Below are 22,236 nucleotides of genomic sequence, written 5' to 3'. Positions count from 1 at the left end.
CTCATTTTTTATTTTCTTTTTTTTTTTTTTTTTTTTTTGGGGTGGGGGGGGGGGGGTGGTGGGGGGCGCGCAGTGGAGGATTGGTATAGCTGTAGTAGCTTGCCCCTTAACATGTGATACCACATTGCTTTCATGACGATCAACTTTTATGTGCTTTGCCCTCTCATAAAACAATACATTGCTAGCAATGTAAATGGCAGCTTGATTATCACAAAACATATCTATTGGCTTCAGTATGAAGAATCCCATCCTTGACATAAGAGACTTCAACCACTAAGATCACTCACAATATGAACCAAAGCTCAGTATTCTGCTTCAGCACTAGAACTTGTTATAGTAAGCTGTATTTTTTATTTTTTATTTTTATTTCTTTTTTGTAGAAACTTTTGGAATTTGCTTTTCCTGCCCTAAGTAACAAGATTACCTCCCACAAATATACAGTATCAAGTTGTAGACCTTAAATCATCGACAGAGCCAGCTCAATTTGCAACAAAGTATCCAAGTCCTTGATTTGAAATTTTTTGTTTAAAGCCACGACTTGATATTTGCAAGCCCACACTAGTCATACCAAGTGATGATGATATCATCAACATAAACTACTATAAGTATCACATATGTCCTCTTTTTCCAAACAAAGGCTAAATGATTAAAGTAGCACTGGTTAAAGTCAAATCCAAAGACCACCACGCTAAAAGTGTCAAACCAATCTCAAGAAGACTGCTTAAGACCATAAATGGTCTTATGCAACCTACATACTTTACCATCCTCCCCCTAAGCAACATGCCTAGGAGGTTGCTGTAAATCTCCATACAAGGAATTCTTCACAACACCCTAGTATAAAGGCCAATAAAAATTAACAGCCAACAAGATCAATGCATGAATAGAATTTAGTCGAGCAACAGGAAGGAAGGCCTCGAAATAATCAATAAGATATCTTTGGGTGTACCCTGGGCAACCAATAAAGCTTTAAATCATTTGATAGAGATATTCAATTGTGTAGACTCAACAACACTTAACCAACTTCTTACCATAAGGAAAATCACCAAGTCACATGTCCCTCGAGTTGTGAAGACATCCATTTCTACATCCATGGCATGCTCCCACACAAGGTTAGCAAGTGCTTCAACCTATGAAGAAGGGATAGAAATAGAGGAAATAGATGAAGCAAAAGAACGCATAGGACTAGGAAGGTGTAATAGGTCAAGCAACTAAGGACTGTTGAATACATGATCAGGTACCTTTCCAATTATGGGCAAATCCAAGTCTAGGATGAATCTTCAGAACCTGAAGATGAAAAAGCGATGGGAAAAAGAAGCAGCTACATGGAGATAGTGATGTCTGTGCTTGCTTTCTGCTGTCATAAAATCTCAGTTCTTTCTTTAAGTTAGTAATGGATTTGGGAGAGAACAGGAATATTTATCGAGAGAAATAAGGTAGGTATAGGGGAGATCAAGTGATCAACATAAAAGGGGCGACCATAAATCATTTATGGACTGAAAACATATTGATCCAAGGAAGACCCAACATTTGTACCTCAGAAGAGATCATATCAGCACTAACATATTTCCTGCGAATGTGGAAATCATAACATCTACATCCTTTCTGAGTTCTTAAGTGCCCGAAAAAGACACATTCAACAACATGAGAAGAGAACTTGTCCTGAGTAGTGTGTGGAACATGAACAAAACATGTGCACCCAAAGACAAAATGCACAATAGATAACATGAATAAAGAAGGGAATTTGTCCCCCCTAGAACACAAGAGGGATTCAGGTTGAGCAAAAACAGGTCAGACAAAGGGCAACAATACAAAAGGTTTTAGGAACATGGATACAAAGGAATAGAGAGTCTAGAGACCAGGCTGTTTCAAGTAAATGTCATTTTTTTTTCATTCAGCTAATCAATTATGCTAAGAGGTAAGTGTACAAGAGGTTTGATGTATAAACCATTTGGCCAGGAAAAAAAAACTGAAGCTCATTTAAATGAATCCAAGTGCATTGTTAGATCAAAACATTTGAATAGCAAATATTTGAATGAACAAGAAAAAACAAAGATTTCAAAAGAAATGGTCCATGATGGCATAAATTGGCCGAAAAGGAGTCATATAGACGGCCCCACCTAGTGGGACTTAAGGCTCGGTTTTGTTGTTGTTTTTGTTGTAAGAAAGAAACAATGATTTATCATGAGACTTTACTCTAGACCGAAAAGATGCCATATTATGCTTTCTTGGCATGCAAAACACTCAAAAAAAAAAAAGAAGAAGAAGCAAACAAACTTGAACATGGGAAAAACTTGTATTAGTTTTTGAAGGGATGGATCACAAAAATGAGTGTCCCATTAGTCCAAAGAAACACCATGAGCAGAAATTGAGGAATCTGCATGACAAGAACTAGATCCACCATGACAACCATCAAGGTACACAAGTCCTTTTCTTCCGCTAAAGATCCTGAATAACACAATGAGAAGGAAAGGTCATAGAACAGCCAAAAGAATATCATTTCATTTATTCTCCCTTGACCATGATGATCAAGACAAAGCAAAGAATCTAGAACCAAAAAGGAGAAAGGTCGGCACTGGGCATTTGAGAAATTCAGGCCAATCAGGTGGCTTCATTGAAGTGACGATACAGAAGAATAACAAAACGAAGTGAGAGGCCAGGAAGCACGGAAAAGAGTGCTAACTAATATAGGTTCAACAAAAATTTAGGCACACATAACAAGAGGAATAGATGGAATAAGGAATCAAAAGAATATGGCCACTCAGCAAGTGTAACTTGTGTCAAGTAGTGAGGTTCAAGGACAGAAAAAAAATAGGACTACCTGTCATATGGGAGGACACACCAAAATCAATAACCCAAGGTAAGGAGGATGAAGAGACCACAAGCCTAGTTGGTACCTAAATGGACCACATTAGCACTAGATGTAGAATATTGAGTTTGGAGTTGTTGAACCATGCAAACATGATCGGTATACTCCTCCTAGGATATGGTAGATGATGTACTAAACTCTCCAATGGAGTGGCTAGGTGCGTTTGAAGTGTCATCAGTAAAATCAACCTCGGTAAGATATTTATAGGCCCAAGGAGATCCCAACAGCAATCAACAGTATGATCCTAGCCACAATGTGTGCAAATGCGAGAATTGCGACGGAAAAGAGTGCTAACTAATATATGTTCAACAAAAATTTAGGCACACATAACAAGAGGAATAGATGGAATAAGCAATCCAGGCCTCTTCATCCTCCAAAACTTCCCCTACCATGACTGAATTATCACAGGAAGAAGCTTGAGATGAAGTCAGTCAACAAAAACTAGCACAAAAAAGCACTTCAGAACTTCAAAGGTTCAGAACTTCATGAGGCAGCTATGACAACAGAATTGAGGTTACAATATCCGAGGAGAAATTACTTAACCATTAAGAACATGGAAGAGCACAACAAAGCACTGCATTGTTGGCAATATGGCTCGCAGCAACAGCTACGGGCAATATGGCTCGCAGCAACTGAAAGCGAGTATAACCAAGAAGAGTTCTAGAACACAAATCGAAACTAACCATAAATTGCTACAAGATTGCAAGCAATCAATCATGAACACAAGCAGAATCAAACAGCATTATTAGCAAACAAAAAACAGAGTACAACTGATAACAGCCTGTGGTACAGCGGAACAGCACAGCAGTATACTGGAAACAGAGTACTACTGACTTTACATCACCAAACCACCATAAAAACAAAGGATGATGCACGGCCTAACCAAGAGGAAGGGTGTCCCTAAATGAATCTTCGTCCAAAAAATCAGATTTGAGAACTAGTTAGGGGAAGATAAGGAAAAAATCCAGATATTTGCTAAATGGTTATGGCATTCCCCCCTAGAAGATACATCCCTTTGGCACAGAGTTATAAGAAATAAGTTTGGGTTGGATGAGAATGGTTGGGATACCAATGCTAGTTTGAGATGTTCCTTGGGGAGTCCGTGGAGGCCTATTTCTCATATTTACTCTCCTCTCACTCAAGAGGGGTTCCTGGATTTGTTTCTGGAAAGACCCTTGGCTTGGGAATGCTTCTTTTTCCACATCTTTCCCTCGTCTTTATGGACTGAGATCTGAACCAAATAGAGTTATTTCTTTCTTTGTTAGTAACTTGAGTAGTTCTTTGGTTTCTTGGAATCTGCATTTCAGGAGACTCTGAATGACAGGGAGATGGTGGAGCTCTCATTGTTGTTATCCTTATTGAACAATAGTAAACTTTCCACCGGTAGGGATGTTCGTTCATAGTCTTTAGATCAGTTGAGGGTGTTTTCTTGCAAATCTTTCTTTGAATTCTTGACCTATTCCAACTCTTCTTTTCCTCTCAATCCTATTATCTAGAAGGTCAAAATTCCCCCAAAAATTAAGGCTTTTTCATGGCTGGTTGTGCTTAAAAAAATTAAAACCAATATGTTAGCCTAAGTGGCTACATGATCCTAATTGTCGTATTTTGATGATAACAACCCATTAGTGGTTCTTAGTTAAACTAATTTTTGCATACTAAGTTGTGGCATGTATAAGTGGTGAAATCACACAGATACAAGTTTTGTGCAAAGATGAAGCGAACATTCTCATAGCCAAAGATCAAGTGGACAATCAAATAGGCAAAGATCAAGAGGACACTCAATCGGAAGAGCTCAAGCACATATCAATGGAAGCTAATGTAGAAACATATGTAATAGGCAGCGTTTGAGGTAGTATTTATTGAGCAAGAGTTGAATAATTGCATATGCATACTAGTACATACAGTATATAGGATATCTCTAGATCATAAGTTTCATACTTAAGAGATTTCAAAGACAAAACCATGATTTACATGAAAATATCTTATACTCAATTTTGTTTTAAATGGGACAAGTGTTAATCAATCTAAATATTATATATCTTCATATACTTGGTCCCGAATGGGTTAAAACATCATTAATGCACCTAAAAATGAAGATATTGAAAAAACAGGGCAAACCGTCGAAGGTTAGGCCAAGTGCATCGACGGTTTCAGGCAGTAGCTAAATATGGATTTTGCCCAGATGAAACAGTCGACTATGTGGGATAAACAGTCCACTATTTGGGGCAAATAGTCAACGGTTTGCGTCACGGTCTGAACCCCAATGGGCAGAAAACGGCTAGTTCTCAAAGTTTTTTATTGTTTTAAATGCCCAATGGCCATGTAACGGCTAGTTCGTCCATTTTCCTTTAAATACAAGTCCAAAAACTTGTTTAAGGATTGATTCTTAGTGATTAACATTTAGTGATTATCATTCCCAAGCACACCACATTTTAGTTCATCATTTTTGTACTCAATCTCTCTCATGCTCTCTAATCTTGTGTTGATTCATTACTTAAGAGATTTGTGTGAGGATTTTATTGTATTACATATCCACTCATTCAAGGAGCTTTGTTTGTAATTCATCTTCTTGTTGTGAAGGGTTCTTGGTGAGCTGTGACTTAAGGTTCTTGGTGAACTGTGACTGAAGGTTCTTGGTGGATTGTGGAATCCTTGAGTGTGTCTCAAGGCGTGGACGTAGGCAAGAGGCAAAACCACGTTAAAATTGTGTGTCGAGCATTTCTTCCCTACTCTTTTATTTTATGTCTTGTGCATGATTTACATTTTACATATTGTGATATAATTGCTTGTATCTTGCCAAGATTTATATTTTGTAGAGAAGCGAAAATACGCAAAAGAGCCTACTCAACCCCCCTCTAGACTTGACTCTAGGGCCAACAAGTGGTATCAGAGCAAGGCGCTTAATTTTTTGGAGTGATTTCCAAAGTGAAAGGATCAATGGAGTTCAGGGTGAATACTTTTTCCCAAGGACAATCCGTAGACAAACAACCAAGGTTCAATGGCAACAACTATCCAGCATGGAAGAATCGAATGGCCATCTTCATTCAGTAACATGATCTGGAGATGTGGCAAGTCATCATAAAGGGAGACTTCATCTTCAACAATGATAAAAAGGAACCGAAATCAATAGAAGAGATGTCAACCACAGAAAAGAGGTTAGTACAACTTAATTTTAAAACCAAAAATTTCCTTTATTGTGCTTTGAGTAATGATGAATATAATCGTATTTGTCAATGTGAAACCGCAAAAGAAATATGGGATAAGCTTGAAGTCACTTATGAAGGTACATCCCAAGTTAAGAAGTCCAAAATATACATGCTAGTTAATGAGTATGAAATGTTTAAAATGGATGAGAAACATCCATGTTCACTCAGTTCACACACATATCAAATGGATTAAAAGCACTCAGTAGAACTTATTCTATGGAGGCTAATGTAAAAAAAGATCTCCGATCTTTACCCGAGTCATGGCATGCTAAATCAACCGCCATTGACAAAGCAAAGGATCTAACCAAAGTCACACTTGATGAGTTCATTGGGTCACTTATGACCTATGAAATTAAGAAAAACACGACTTTGGATCCTGAAAAGCCTAGGAAGGATATAGGTATTGCATTAAAATCATCTAGTTCAAAATAAAAAGAAATTCTAGAAGAAGATGAAGATAGTGAGGATGATATAGAATCAGTCACAAGAAAATGTAGGAAATTCCTAGTAAACTAAAAGAGAGGAGACAAGAAAAAATGATAGCATTAGGTGCTACAATTGCAAAAAGGCTGGGCATATAATAACGAATTGTCCCTTTATCAAACACAAAGGGAAATTTCGAAAAGTAGATTATAATGCCATGAATGTTACTATTTGGGATGAAATCGATAGACCTTCCACCAATGATGAAGTGGAGGAAGAAGCACACTTGCACTTCATAACTAACAAACAAGAGGAGGTAAGTTCCAATGATGAAGAACTTACCTATGATGAATTAGAGATCACATGCACTAAATTGTACGAAAAATTAGTTGTGATCAAAAGAAGGAACAAAAATTTGGAAGATAAATTGTCAAAATGTAAACAAAAGGAACCTTGTCTTTGTTCCATCTTGAAAGAAGAAAATAGTTCCTTGAAGACACAAAATGAGGAGTGTATTGCAAATACCGAAGATTTAAAAATTCAAATTGAAAATACCTTAAAAGAAAATATCCTCTTGAAAAAGAAAAATGAAGATTATGGGAAAATGATTTCTAAAATCACAAATGGGAAAGAAAACTTTAATAAACTCTTAGGAACCCAAAGAAATAGATTTTAAAAAAAGAATTTACTTTATGGTCCCTCCTTTAAATCCCATAATAATGCTTCATCAAGTAAAAATAGGGTTAATCAGACAAAACCTTCACATGCAAACAAAACTCGCTTGTATTGTGAAAGGAAAGGTCTTATTCGTTATTATTGTCCTTTTAGAGTTGCAAGAGGCAAAGAACGAAAGCTAGAATGGGTAGTTAAAAAGACCAACCCCTTGGGACCCAAAGAAGAATGGGTACGAAAACGAACTACCTAAATCTTAGACTATTGCCTCCTTAGAACCTAGGATTTGATAGAAATAAGGTAGATTTAATCATACCTAGGCAAAAAGGGATAAGTGTGGACTAAATGAGTTTATATAGTGCAAAATTAGAGACACTTACCAAAATTTTTGTGGATAGCACTCAAGGTATAAAATCCCAGTTTATGCATAATAATTGGTTGATTTATTTTAAAAGTATTGGTTTTAGTTTATGAGATGAAGTAGCATGCACACCCTCCCTCACAAGCACTTTACTCAAGCTTGTTCTTTAGGAATAAATTTATGGGTGACAATAGAAAAACCTTGTATTTCTGAGATGAACAGCCTAGGTCATCCAATTTTGATTAAAATCTCATAAGCATGCCCAAGAAACCCACCTCTTATAGATAAGAGATGTCTTCCCTAGTCATAATGGTGGTAAAACTCTTGAAATGCATAGTCAGCATATTTCTTGCATAAAATTGAGTCCTAGGGAAATTAATCTTACCTTATGGTATCTTCCCATTAGTGGTTAATTGGGAGAACATGTCTCCAATCACCAATAGCTCTTTAAGCTAAAAGAATAGGTCCTCTCTTTTTGATGATGATGAAAGGGGGAGAAGTAGGTCTGTAGGTTGGTGTTAATAGGTTGGGTACTATAGGAGGGTGTATTAAGTACAAATCTGTAGTAATGCTTTAAATGTTTTTAATGAAAGTTCTTATTTGTTACTTAATGAAAATTCAGTTTATTTGTTAATTTGTCTTAATATAAAATGAACTTTCTAGTTTGTATAAATGTATGCTATAGCTCCAATGGATATAAAGCTTCTAGTTAAATGTTTTAATTATGACTTATATGCATATAGTAAGGGGGAGAAAAATTTCAACTTATTTAACAATATGCATAAATTAAGGGGGAGCTTACAATTATATCCTATGAGAACATCATTGGTTTGCCATCATCAAAAAGAGAGAGATTGTTAGCCTAAGTGGCTACATGATCCTAATTGTCGTATTTTGATGATAACAACCCATTAGTGGTTCTTAGTTAAACTAATCTTTGCATATACTAAGTTGTGGCAAGTATAAGTGGTGAAATCACACAGATACAGGTTTTGTGCAAAGATCAAGCGAACATTCTCATAGGCAAAAATCGAGTGGACGATCAAATAGGCAAAGATCAAGAGGACACTCAATCGGAAGAACTCAAGCACATACCAATGGAAGGTATGTAGAAATATATGTAATGGGCAGTGTTTGAGGTAGTATTTGTCGTAACTCTTGTAGTTTTGTTTCATGCATGTTTATTGAGCAGGAGTTGAGCAATTGCATATGCATATTAGTACATACAGTATATAGGATATCACTAGGTCATAAGTTTCATACTAAGAGTTTTTCAAAGACAAAACCATGATTTACATGAAAATATCGTATACTCAATTTTGTTTTAAATGGGATGAGTGTTAAACAATCTAAATATTATATATCTTCATATACTTGGTCCCGAATGGGTTAAAACATCATTCATGCACCTAAAAAACAAGATATTAAAAAACAGGGCAAACCGTCGACGGTTTGGCTAGGTGCATCGACGGTTTCAGGTAGTAACTAAATATGGATTCTGCCCAGATGAAACAGTCGACTATTTGGGGTAAACATTCAACGGTTTGCGTTGGGGTTTGAACCACAATGGGCAGCAAACGGCTAGTTCTCACTTCTCAAAGTTTTTTATTGTTTTAAATGCCCAACGGCCATATAATGGCTATTTCGTCCATTTGCCTTTAAATACAAGTCCAAAGACTTATTTAAGGATTGATTCTTAGTGATTATCATTCCCAAGCACACCACATTTTAGTTCATCATTTTTGTGCTCAATCTCTCTCTTACTCTCTAATCTTGTGTTGATTCATTACTTGAGAGATTTTTGTGAGGATTTAATTGAATTACATACCCGCTCATTCAAGGAGCTTTGTTTGTAATTCATCTTCTTGTTGCAAAGGGTTCTTGGTGAACTGAGTTGCAAAGGGTTCTCGGTGAACCGAATTGCAAGGATTCTTGGTGAACATTGAGGCTCTTGGTGAGCGAAATGAATTGGCTCCCGTGTGAAGGTCCTTGGTGAACCTTGCGGCTCTTGGTGAGCGATAGGGATTTGTTCCCATTTGTAAAGGCTTCTCCGCTAGTGAAGGAGGTTTATAGTGGATTGTGGAATCCTTGAGTGTGTCTCAAGACGTGGACGTAAGCAAAAGGCTGAACCATGTTAAAATTGTTTGTCGAGCTTTTCTTCCCTACTCTTTTATTTTATGTCTTGTGCATGATTTACATTTTACATATTGTGATATAATTGCTTGTATCTTGCCAAGTTTTATATTTTATAGAGAAAAGAGAAAATACACAAAAGAACCTATTCACCCCACCCCCCCCTCTCTAGACTCGACTCTAGGGCCAAGACAATAACTTGCCACAAATCAAGAGACCTTTGAAGGCTCTCTCTCCAGATGTTTGCATGCTCTGTTATAGAAATTCCAAGACGGTATATCATCTGCTTTGGGTGCGAATTTGTTTGGAGGATTTGGAACAAACTGTTCAGTATCATGGATGAGAGTTGGGTTTGTGCTTCTTCGGTGGAAGATTTGTTAGCCACCTTCTTTGCAGGTTTTGGTAGAAGGAAAGATAAGGCAGCTTTCTGGAAGCGTGGCATATTTTGCAGTTTTATGGGGGATTATGGTTGGAGCATAATGCGTAGATTTTTCTGGAAAGAAGTTAAAGTGGTTAGCAGTGTGGGAAAAGATTCAGTACATGGCTTCTTTGTGGTGTGAGGGTTTTGGAATTTTTAGGGGTGCTAGTTTTCCTGATTTACAAAGAGATTTGAGGAACTTGCTGGCTCGATGATTTTCTCTCCTTCTTGTTTTTAGGCCTTTTTTCTCTGCTTTGTCCCAGATTTTTATTGGAAGATTCTCATTCTCCCTCTTTTAAATTCTTTTCCTATCAATGAAATTTTCTTTTGCTATTAAAAAAAATCAATTCAGATAAATCAGAAATAGAGGAGATCAACACTCTGATACAATTTGTAAAGTTAGAGATGGAGAGAAGAAGAGGACATATTAGGTGCAGTTTCCAGGAGCATACGTACAGGTCCAGGTCTGCCTGTTTATATATTGATAATAAAGACTTAAGGACAAAAATACCCTCACTTACACAACCTTAGTACTAAATAACATATTCTCTTCTAACACTAAGTACCATAGGAGCTTTGATATTGTGGTATACTCTAATGCAAACTCCAGCGGGTTTAATTGAAGGTTGACTGCCAGGTGTCATACTGTTGTGGGTGGTGATCTTGTTGCTTGGAGAACGAAGAAACAAACTACCATGGTAATACCAATGCTTAAGCAAACTACCAAATTACAGGATTACAGACAATGAGTGACTGTGATTGAAGTCTCTTGTGTCAAATATGGGTTTTCCCATAATAAAACCCGATATGTATTGCGGCAATCAGATTGATATATATATTGCAAGGGATCCTATATTCTTTGAGTGGATGAACATGTCAAATTTGACAAGCTATTTCATAAGAAACACTGTATGGAGAAAGGTTTGACTACCCCATTTATGAAGTCAGTATACCAACCAAGAGATTCATTAGCAAAAGCCTAATTTAGACATGTTTTCTTTAATTATTGTACTGAGATAGGGTTTGAAGATACTTATACATCCGAGCTTGTGGGAGAGTGGTGGAGCTGCCCAGCAAATCATGTAGGGTATTATTAGCTTATGGTTTTACGGAGATCTTTGTCAAGAGCATTTCATATAAGTCAGCTGGTCAGTGAGAGTTGCTCTCTCCAAAGCAAAATTTCTCTCTTAATATATTCTATTTCCTTTCTTCTCTTTTTGTGCCCTAACATACTCACACACTATCTAGATAATCAAGTTGGATATTGCATGTTTACAACAGCTCATTGATAAATATTGCACCTATACTAGGCAACCTGCCTCATAGAGTCAAAAAACACAATGATCTGGTATGAACTATGAACAAACAGATGAACCGGCTAAAGACACTTTTTACTAAAAATAAGCCAGGGGGAAGAGCACTAATGCACATACCTGTGAACAGTAGTCATCCATTTCTTCCTCCATCTGTTGACGTAATTCATCCTGAAAAAAAAATGAGAAAGGGTTTTCAAGAGGATGAGCATTTGAAAATCTCCTACTCAATACAAACCAAGAAGCCCCCTAGGCCAGCATCAATAATAAAGATTCTAGTATAAAAAGTTGTAATAATAACGAAATAATTTCGAGACTAAAGCAAATCCTTCTATATGCAAGAGAGTAGGAAATGAAAAAATAAAAAATAAAAAAAAAATACGCCACCAAAAGTGTGCACGTGTGCATGTGAACTTGTACAGAAAAAATGGGTGAAATGAAAAATAAAAAATAAAAAGCAGAACTTCAATAGAATGCAGAGTAAATATTTACTTGGAAAAAAACATCTTTTTGTGACTGAGTGCAATTAATCTAGGCAACAATTTTTTTATAACCAAAGAAATGTGTTAAGAAAGAAGAACAGAAATCTTGACAATGATATAAAGAAAAATTTAACGTACACACACACACAAAAAATTATTTATTCATTATTTATGAAAGATAGTCACTATTTGTTTGTTTTTTATTCTAGTTACTTGGAGGAATCAAGAGTCAGAAATGATTAAAACTAGATCAAGTAATGGCACAATAATCTTTTGCACTACAAGAATGTTAAGGTCAATCCATATGATTTTTCTTTTAACATAAAATTTTATACAGCCTCTCAACATAAAAGCAGGGGTATGGCTTGTGTACATTGTATGTCCCTCCCCCTACCCTCGCACAGCAGGGAGCCTTGTGGCACAGGGGTGTGCTTTTAATTTTGTCAAAGAGAGAGGAAATAATAAAAAAAAAAATCAAAAATCCAAAGAGAAGGTAACCTCCATGAAATGAAAGCAAGTGGAATGAAAAGAAAACAAACTAGAATACAACTCTAGTAAAGTAAAGCAGTCCAATCCATCTGCAAATCTTCCAGAGAAACATTTCTGAAAGGGCCATTTAAAGAGTACCAAAAAGATGCAATAAAACCACTCTACTCAAGACCAAATGATTATAAGCAAAAACACCCTTAAAAATTCTTGTGTTCCTCTCCACCAAATACACCAAAAAATAGCAAGAACCCTGCATCATCACAAAGATCTCCACCGCATTCCTCTCTTAAAACTTCAAAAACTAACAACACAAAAAGCATCAGCAGACGAGGGAAAACCCAAATTCAAGCAAACAATTTCGAAAAAGGACAATGTAAGAACAGATGTGAGCAAGTCTGTCCACTCCTAAAGCAAAGTACACCAACATCGGCTACAGGCTTTATTTGGTATTTGCTTCTGAAGCAAAACATTAGTATTGTTTTTATTGAGTATCACAGTCCAAGTAAAAGCCTTACCTTTGAGGGCTTTGACTTTCAAAATTAAAGAATGTAGGAATAAAGGAAATACTGGCAAAAAAAAATCTTTAAGAGGCCTCCAAATGAATATGAAAAGAATCAAGAACATTCAACCAAAGGAAAAGCTCACTTGTCTCTAAGGTTTCTGATAAATTAAAAATACCAAGACTGCCTATCCTCCAGCAAAAAAAGGAAATCAGAAATCGAAGTATCATGAAGGTTAGCTAAATGAAAACACAAGCCAAAGGCAATGCAATGCGTTTGATAATTGCCTATGCTTAATTGGACAGCATATGTTAACAGTATCAGATGCGCGGATCATGGTCTTAAATTTCCACAAAATTGTTGAAGGGATCGCCAAAATCATTGATGCCACGTCTGAGCCAGGAAGAAGAGTGATCCCTAACAACAACCTTGCTCTAAGACTTGGCCAAGGATGACGACACCCTCAATCGAGCCATAACAGTGCCAATGGTTCTTTCAGAAGTGGACTGCAGTTGCCCTCACTGCAGTGGCTGTATCAATCTCTCCATCAAGAAATTGCAGAAAAAGGAATCAGAGAAGGCGAGTGAAGACTTGCAATACTTCGTGCATGTCATCCAGGAAGAAGGCAGGATCATCAAGGCTCCAAACAATCGTTATTTTTAATCTCCTGGGCCTAGCTCTCTTTGACACACCTAATTTTCCAGCTATAAAGACTTGGGCACTGCGCTCTTTTTGGGCTCCTCAAATTTCATCCCATATTCTTTCACTTCTGGATTCTCACAAACTTGGGCCTCCTCTTTTCCACTACCTAATAAGCCAGCCACTTTCACCCCTTTCTCTTCTAGATCATGCCTTTCTTCTTTCTTGGACTTTCAGATCCGCTTTGGAGCTCCTGTAACACAGCACACCCAGCTTGAGCAGGCTGAGATTGCTAGGGCTGATTAGCAACCAAATGGGGAGTCTTTGAAGCCCTTGAATGTGGAGAACTTGGCAATTATTCCAGAAGCAGTTCCAGACATCCTGAGTGTACAGGAGTTCTCCCTCTCTCCATCTTTGAAGGATCTCAATGGGCTGGATTTTGACAGTACCAGCTTCAAAATGCAGGCACCGAATTGGGTTCTTTGCAAAATGAACCTGCTTAGTAAGAGTATTCCAGTTTGATTCGAAGTCTTCAAGGAAAGATCGATTTTTCATTTGAGGAAATTAAAAAGAAGAGGAGAGGAAGGAAGAATCGACAATAAAAAACCTCAAGGCAGCAGCCGTAAGAAAGGTACAACATGCAAGTGGGATAAGTCTCCAGTATTACGATCAAGGTCATGGTCGTGCTCAGGGATACATAGACGTATATTTGGCTTGGTTACATAGAAGATACAAAACAAAGTACTAGCATAAAGCTATGGCCCATACTACATGTGAACTCATTTGGTAGAAGAACATGTTTGAAAACTTAGTTTTCATTCACAACCTTTGGAGTTGATGTGTGATAAACTTATAATCAAGTTGCTATTCATATCACCTCCAATTTAGTTTTCCATGAAAGGACAAAAGAAATTGAGGTTTATTGTCATTTTGTTCGAGAGAAACTTGTGCAAAAGCTTGTTGCAACTGCTGAGGTGAAGTCAGAATACCAACTAGTTCATTTTTTAACTAAACCTTGGGGAATGCGCAAGTTAAATCCATTTGTACCAAGACAGGAGAGCATATGATATCTATGCTCAATCATGGAGGGGATTGTTACCAAAGTGAGTGTAAGCTAGTAAGGATATCGTGGCCATTACTATCTTTCCACATAATAGTAACGATCGCAGAGTGACAGGCTGCTGTTATCACAGACGTTATATAGCAGATAACAGACACCCCGTCCAAGAATTCATTTGTTGCATTAACAAACTTGTTAAAAACAAATAGATTCTAATGTTTTGATCCCAAAATCCTACATTCTAAAATGATCTGCAGTAAATTTTATCACTTTAAATATAACATATACTACACAGGTTGGATGTCATCTTGGTTGCTTTAGTTGCCATTGGCAAGAAGAAGCATGCATTTGCTACTTTTGACTACTCTATTGATTATAAAGTGAATGTTAAACTAAGAAGTCATAAATATAAAAAAATACAAAATATAGGATGTTCCCACATTAAACAAGAACAAAAATAGCAATTGGAATCTCAAAATTTCAGCTAAATTTGTCAAAATTTTAACTATACAATGAAATTTCCTAGGAATTCAAATAAGAGATTTAGGAGTGAAGTGAAAGTTCTCTCTTAATTTATTTTATTTATTTTTATTGAAACAAAATATTATTACAAATGCTTTTGAAATTATATGAAAAAATAAAGTTACAGAACCATTTATGTCTAAATTATCATTATTTGTGTAATAAATAATATTTAAATGATTTATGAATTTCATTTGTATTACCTCAATATGTTTACTCTGCATTATCTTACAAATATGTTTGACACACATACTATTTTACAAACTTTTCCACCTCATACACAACATAGATGTATTTAACTTGTAATATATTAGTCCTAAAACTTACATTATTATGTTTGTTAACCATTTCTAAAGTTTCACAAAGAATTCCATGCTTAACTACTAATTTCCGTTATTTTTTCAAATCGAAATTGAAATTGACATGGAAATCGAAATTTCCATCAAAATTTCCGTACTTTTGGAGCTTCGAAATTTGAGTTGAAATTGAAATCTAAGACCTTGATTAGTATCATCATTTTGTCACCAACTGTTTTTAAACCAAATTAAAATCATCCTGAACCTCTGAAATATTGATCCATTCTATGCTTATTTTGGAGAGCTGGAGAGAGAATTTGTATTTCGCTAAAATCTTGCAAAATACCCACCTCTCCTACATGTAAATTTTGGCTAGGATAGCGGGCTTGTTCAATAATAGGGTCGTGCGAGGGAAGAGCCTGATCACCCATATCCTTGCACTGGACCTCTTAGAAACGAGGCCCATTTGTGAAAGCCCCTGTTTATAAGAACCATCTTTTGAATCCAGAGAAAGGCCCATCGCATTCTTGTCAAAACATTGGGCCTCTTCTTTTAAACGACCTAACTTTTTTAAAAAAGAAGCATTACCTTTCTCACAAATCTGGCCCAAATCCAAGATGATTACCAGATGACCAGGCAGACATCGTAACCTCATACTCCCCTATCGCAACCCTAACCACCTCTACAAGATTAGCAGCAACCATCAAAACCCTAATTCCCTACACCATATTGATGTTCGCCTCCGATGAGCAGCTCTGTAATCTGGTAATGGCATCCCCAATTCCTTCAATCGCAGATCAACCCCACTCCTAAGACACAATTTTTCTGATTGTTGACTACTTGAGCAACTTTAGCCTATCTTTCCTTCCATCACCACCTTACTCCACAATTTTGGAGTTTAAGTGCTTGCAATTCCAGCTCCTTCAAAATCATGACAAATTTCCTTTGCAAATTCGCAGAAATCGTTTGCAAAGCTTCACCACCCAATTACTTTTATGCCTCCTGGAATGAACATCAAAAAATTCTTACCTTTCCCCCTCAGCCTTAATTCCAAAAACTTCCCCACCCTTGTCCACCTAATTGCCATCCAACAATGGAAGTTTACCTTGCAAACGTTTCTAGAGCCTCTTTCCAACCGAATGAAATTTGATGAACAATCGGAAAGTCAGGAAACTGCCTCATTCATGAATTAAACCCACCCATTTTGAGAAACATTAACCTCAAGCATGCACAATAAAGAGGTCTCCCCCTCTTTATCTAATCTCAGATCGAAAGATTTCCCTTCAATCTACACCGAACACTTTAACATTACCTCCTGCTAACACAGCCATGGTCGTGTTCGTAAGAGGGTGAGATAGATGTTACGCAAGAGAAAGAGAGACCCGTCCTTAGGTTTTCAACAGTATCTAAAGTCTAGATATGTCGAAGAGAAGAAGAGGAACCATCGGAGTTTGAATCATAGTTTTAAAAACCGGACAGGACCAGCTAGTCCAACCTAGTTGGACCGGGACCGGCCAACTCACTAGTTCAGATAGAAGGCTTAAACCGGATTTGGTGTGGACAGGTATCAACCTGATCAAACTCGAGTGACTCGGGCTGACTCTGTCAAACCCGACAAGTTGACTGGGTTGACCCAGATTTCATTATAACTTGAAAAATTGTGTTTTCAGAGGCACCTAGGATAGAACCCAAGACCTCACACACGTGATGCAGGGGCCTTGCCATGGGAGCCGCATTCATTTTGTGTTATAGTTCATGCATACATATGTACATATACATGTTCATTTAAATTATATGTAAAAAAAAAATATAGAATTTGCAAAAATTTAAAATCTTTTACTTCGAAGCTTAAAAATATTAAGAACACCAAATAGAAAAAAAAAATCTAAAATTTTCATATTTGGTCATGAAAAGTGATATATATCAATTAAACACAATTTTGATTTTGCACATTATTAACATTTATTTTTTCTTAATTTTAAATAAATATTTATTTTTAATAGTATCTAACAATAATAAAAATGAATTTTCTACCTAATTTTCTTTTATTTTCTTTCTTCTAAATAAAGTTCTAGATCCAAACAAAATGATAATAATTTATTAATATCGACATCATCATTAAGGTCTCTTTGTAATACACAAATGTAATACATATATATAAATAATATATATATATAATACCAGTTCGACCACCAATCCAACTTGCCAGTCTGATCGGTTGAACCGAGCTAGTGGCTTCACTGGGTCGATCACCCACGTGGGTTTTAAAACCATGGTTTGAACCCTGCCAGAACTTCAAATAAACCTTCAAAGAACAGCTTTCAAGTTATCAAAGAATATGTCCTTCAATTTGAAGAAGAAGAACTAAAGAAGTTGAAGCTTCGAATATAAAGCTTTGAACGGTCGAACTTGCTAGGGCTTGCGAGATGGAGCTTTGAGAACAAGCAAGGAATAGTCAAACCTACTAGGACTTTCTTTATTAAAGACTTTTCCTTATAGAAAAAATTTGTTTCAACCAAAAGAAGCCACTAGCATGGTCATAAATTTCCACAAAATTTTTTAAATTTCTATCAAAATTTCCGCTTTGCATCACCCTCAAAATTGAAATCACAATTGATTTTCGTCTTACATAATTTTTTTGATATAAAAAGAAATTCATTAGATAAAGAAAGAATGTACAAACAGGAGAAAAGACATCTCCTTAATGAAATCTAAGAATCCCCAGAAAATAAAACAAAAAAGGAAAATACAAAAAAACTAAAAGCTTAAATCAGCACACCCATAGAAGTGACTTCCAATCCCTATTAACATCTGTCAAACACATTCCCCTTAAAAGTTCCATTGCCCAAACATCACAAAGAAGCCATTAAAAGAAAAATAAGTGGATTACGTTCCTTCCACAAGCCCCATACCACAATAAATAAAGCACAATTCCATAATGCAATACCTTTCTTCCTCCTACCAAACCCCACAGAAGATATTGCCAAGAACTCCTCCATTGTTCTCGAACAAACCCACCTTTCTCCAAAATAATTAAATAACTTATTCTAAACCTTCCATACAAAATCGCAATGCAATAAAATATGAGACACAAATTCTGAACAATCCAAACAAAGCATACAAATATCAGGAGATAAAGCCTTTGAAGGTCACCTCATTTGCAACAAGTCATTAGTATTTATTATATTAAGCACAACCAACCAAAGAAGCGCTTTACTTTTATGGGAGATTTAGACCTTCCAATATTACTTTGTAAAGTGGAGAGGAATGATTCGTACCAACTAAGAAATCAAAGAAAGATTTACACCAAAAAACTCCCAAGGAATCCAACAACCAAGAACAACTATCATCCTCCGATGACATCCTACAATTTTTCAACATAACCAACAAAGAAGATAATTCAATAATTTCCCCATCATTCAAGTCTCTCCTAAAACGAAAATCCCAAGAAGGTAGAGGACCGCCCAAATCCATGATAAAAGAATAGATGAGATCATTTTGCCCTAAGCTCAAATAGAATAAGTGAGGGGAAAATGTGACCAGAACAACATTCCCCGACCATATATCTTTCCAAAAACAAATGTTACAACCCTTACCCATCACAAATTTCATATAGGGAATAAAGAGAGAATAAATTTGGGAAATAGCTTTCCATGGGCTTTCCGAAGAACATATAGAACCTAAATTAGTATCCCACCCATCCCCATGAAGATGAAATTTACTCTTTATTAGTCCTACACACCACTTCCCAATTCACTAAGTGATCCTTAAAACCCCCTACCCTTGACCATAGAAAATCCCTCATTATTCTCTCAACCTTACTAGCAACTCCCATTGGGATTTTAAAAATAAACAAAAAACACAACGGAATACTAGAAAGACAAGCCTAAATTAGAGTAATCCTCTATCCCAAAGAAAAAAGGCTCCCTTCAACCCATATAACCACTTAGATACTCTCTCCACCACCAGTTCCCAGAAACTAGCTACTCTGGGATTGTGCACAAAAGGAACCCCTAAATAGAAAATTGACCAACCTAACTCTGCATACCCCACTTCCAAAGCTAGTCCCCTAACACTCTCCATAGGCACATTAATAGGCTCAATACCGCATCTTCCCATATTAATCCTCAACCCCGATACCCTTTCAAAAATTCGAAGAAGGCCCATTCTATTTAGAATAGAAGACTTATGGTCCTCCAGGAACAAAATAGTATCATCAACAAACAAAAGGTGAGAAATCATAATCTCCTCCCTATCCACTTTAAGACCTTTCACTAAGACACTAACCCTCTATCCACCACCCTATCAACCAACCTACTCAAAACATCTGCCACTAACACACAAAAAAATGGAGAAAAAGGATCCCCTTATCTAATCCCCCTCATGGCCCTAAACCAAGATTTAGGCTCACCATTAACTATCACCACAAAATTCACATTAGACATACACCCTTTCGTCCATTTATACCATCTTTCTCCAAAACCCTTTCTCACTAAAATCTTATCCAAAAAGTTCCAACTCACTCTATCATAAGCTTTTTCAAAATCCACCTTAAAGACAACCCCCTTCTTCTTCCTTCTTCTGATATCCTCAACAGTTTCTTTCACAATCAAAATTGCATCCACAACATGCCCCCCCCCCCCCCCAAAAAAAAAAAACAAATGCACTCTAGGCCTTAGAAATAGTCCTACCAAGCACCACACTCAACCCATTAGCTAGCACATCAGTGATTATTATATAAGCACTATAAACGAAGCTAATCGGTCTAGAATCAAAAATCTTAATTGATCTATTTTTCTTAGGCACCAAAGTGATAAAAGTAGAACTAATTCTCTTGCTAAAAATCCCGTTTCAATAAAATTCATTAAAAACTTTCATTAGGTCATTCGTCACCATGATCCAACAATCCTCATAAAAAGCTAAATTAAATCCGTCTGGCCCAAGAGCTTTATCCCTCTCCATCCCAAAACCTATGGCCCTAACTTCCTCTTCCTCAAGAGGTCTCTCTAACCAGGCTATTTTATCATCATACAAAGGATCCCACTTTAATCCTTCCACCATCGGTCTACTCTCATCCCCCTAAAAATACATATTATAATAGAAATTTATGATCTCTGAAGCAACCATCTTACGTGAAATTCAAGAATCATCCAAAATTTATCAAAATCTCGAATTTAGTCGAAACTTGTCAAAATTTTAACTATAGAATGAAATTTATTTAAAATTTAAATGTGAGAATTTCTCTCTTAATTTATCTTATTTTTATTGAAGCAAAAACTTATTACAAGGGCTTTTGAAATTATATGAAAAATTAAACTTACTAGAACATTTTAGTTAACCATTCATGTATAAATTATCTTTAGTTGTATGATAAATAAAGATTTAATTGATTTACGAATTTTACTTATACTAAAGGAATATGTTTGTAATAAATATATTATATTACGAATATGTTTAATACGCATATTATATTACAATTATTCCACCTCATACACAACATAGATGTATTTAATTTATATTCTATTAGCCCAAAAATTTACATTATTATGTCTAATAACCATTTCTAAAGTTTCATAAAAAAATTTAAAAAAAAATCATCCTTTACTACTAATTTCTATTGTTTTTTTTTAAATCAAAATCAAAATTTTCATCAAAATTTCTGTATTTTTGGAGTTCCGAAATCGAAATTTAAGACCTTGGCCTCAAGCAAGGTCTTAAATTTCGATTTTGACTCAAATTTCGAAGCTCCAAAAGTACAAAAATTTCGATTTCAATGTCAATTTAGATTTCAATTTGAAAAAATAACAAAAATCAGTAGTAAAGCATGGAATTCTTTGTGAAACTTTAGAAATGGTTAACAAACATAATAATGTAAGTTTTAGCACTAATATATTACAAGCTAAATACATCTATGTGGTGTATGAGGTTGAAAAGTTGTAATACATGAGTATTAAACATATTTGTAAGATAATGTGCAGTAAACATATTCAGAAAATACAAATGAAATTCATAAATCATTTAAATATTATTTATTATACAAATAATGATAATTTAGACATAAATGGTTAAATAAAACGCTGTTGTAAGTTTATTTTTTCATATAATTTCAAAAGCATTTGCAAAAATATTTTGTTTCGCTAAAAATAAATACAATAAATTAAGAGAGAAATTTCACTTCACTCCTAAATCTCTTATTTGAATTCCGAGGAAATTTCATTGTATAGTTAAAATTTTAACAAGTTTCTCTGAAATTTCGAGATTTCAATAAATGTCAGGATGATTCATTGAGATTTCAATGGAAATTGTGTAAGATGGAAATCAATTGCCATTTCGATTTCAAGGGTGACGGAAACCAGAAATTTCGAACAAATTTCGATAATTTTGTGGAAATTTAAGACCATGGTCACAAGAAAACCCTTTTTAAACCCTTCCCTTCATAATTATATAAAGCTCTATGGTCTTGTCAGTACATGCTTACTTTTATTTGCCCCTTCTGTCCCATCCAACTGACGTCATTCCCTCCTAGATCCTCTAGCAACAAACCCATTTCATCTAGAAGTTTTTGAGCACCTACGTCCTACACACTAACTTCGTTGACAAGAGTAGGTAATAACCCATCCCACAGCCAAATCTATACCAAAAACCCCCTCCTCAAAAATATTAATATCCTCCAAACCTTCTAACGGAAAAACAGAGGCACATGGTAAAGATCCCCAACTGTGTCTGAAGTCAAAAACGTAATCCATTTTTCCACGAATCTTATCCAACAAAAGACCACTATCACAAGCTAAGTCACTACCAAACTTGATGTCCTCATCTAAGATATCCCCAGAACTTTACTTTTCACCCTGTAAAT

The 22,236-nt window shown here is 35.8% G+C and overlaps 1 protein-coding gene across 3 annotated transcripts in view; it reads right to left on the bottom strand.

Annotated features, from left to right (window-relative positions):
* Positions 1-22,236, bottom strand: part of LOC131162484 (phospholipase SGR2) — a 120,859-nt gene that overhangs the window by 72,477 nt on the left and 26,146 nt on the right. For all 3 annotated transcript variants that reach the window (XR_009138831.1, XM_058119019.1, XM_058119020.1), the window contains exon 7: positions 11,513-11,563. Coding sequence is in view for 2 of the 3 variants with exons in the window: in XM_058119019.1 (XP_057975002.1) it covers positions 11,513-11,563 (51 nt within the window). In the remaining variant the exon portion in view is untranslated. The remainder of the gene's footprint in view (positions 1-11,512; positions 11,564-22,236) is intronic.

This window comes from Malania oleifera, chromosome 8, assembly GCF_029873635.1.
Source record: "Malania oleifera isolate guangnan ecotype guangnan chromosome 8, ASM2987363v1, whole genome shotgun sequence".
In the NCBI taxonomy this organism is placed as follows: Eukaryota; Viridiplantae; Streptophyta; class Magnoliopsida; order Santalales; family Ximeniaceae; genus Malania; species Malania oleifera.
The sequence above is the reverse complement of the archived record's forward strand: the minus strand, read 5'-3'. Positions and strand labels throughout refer to the sequence as shown.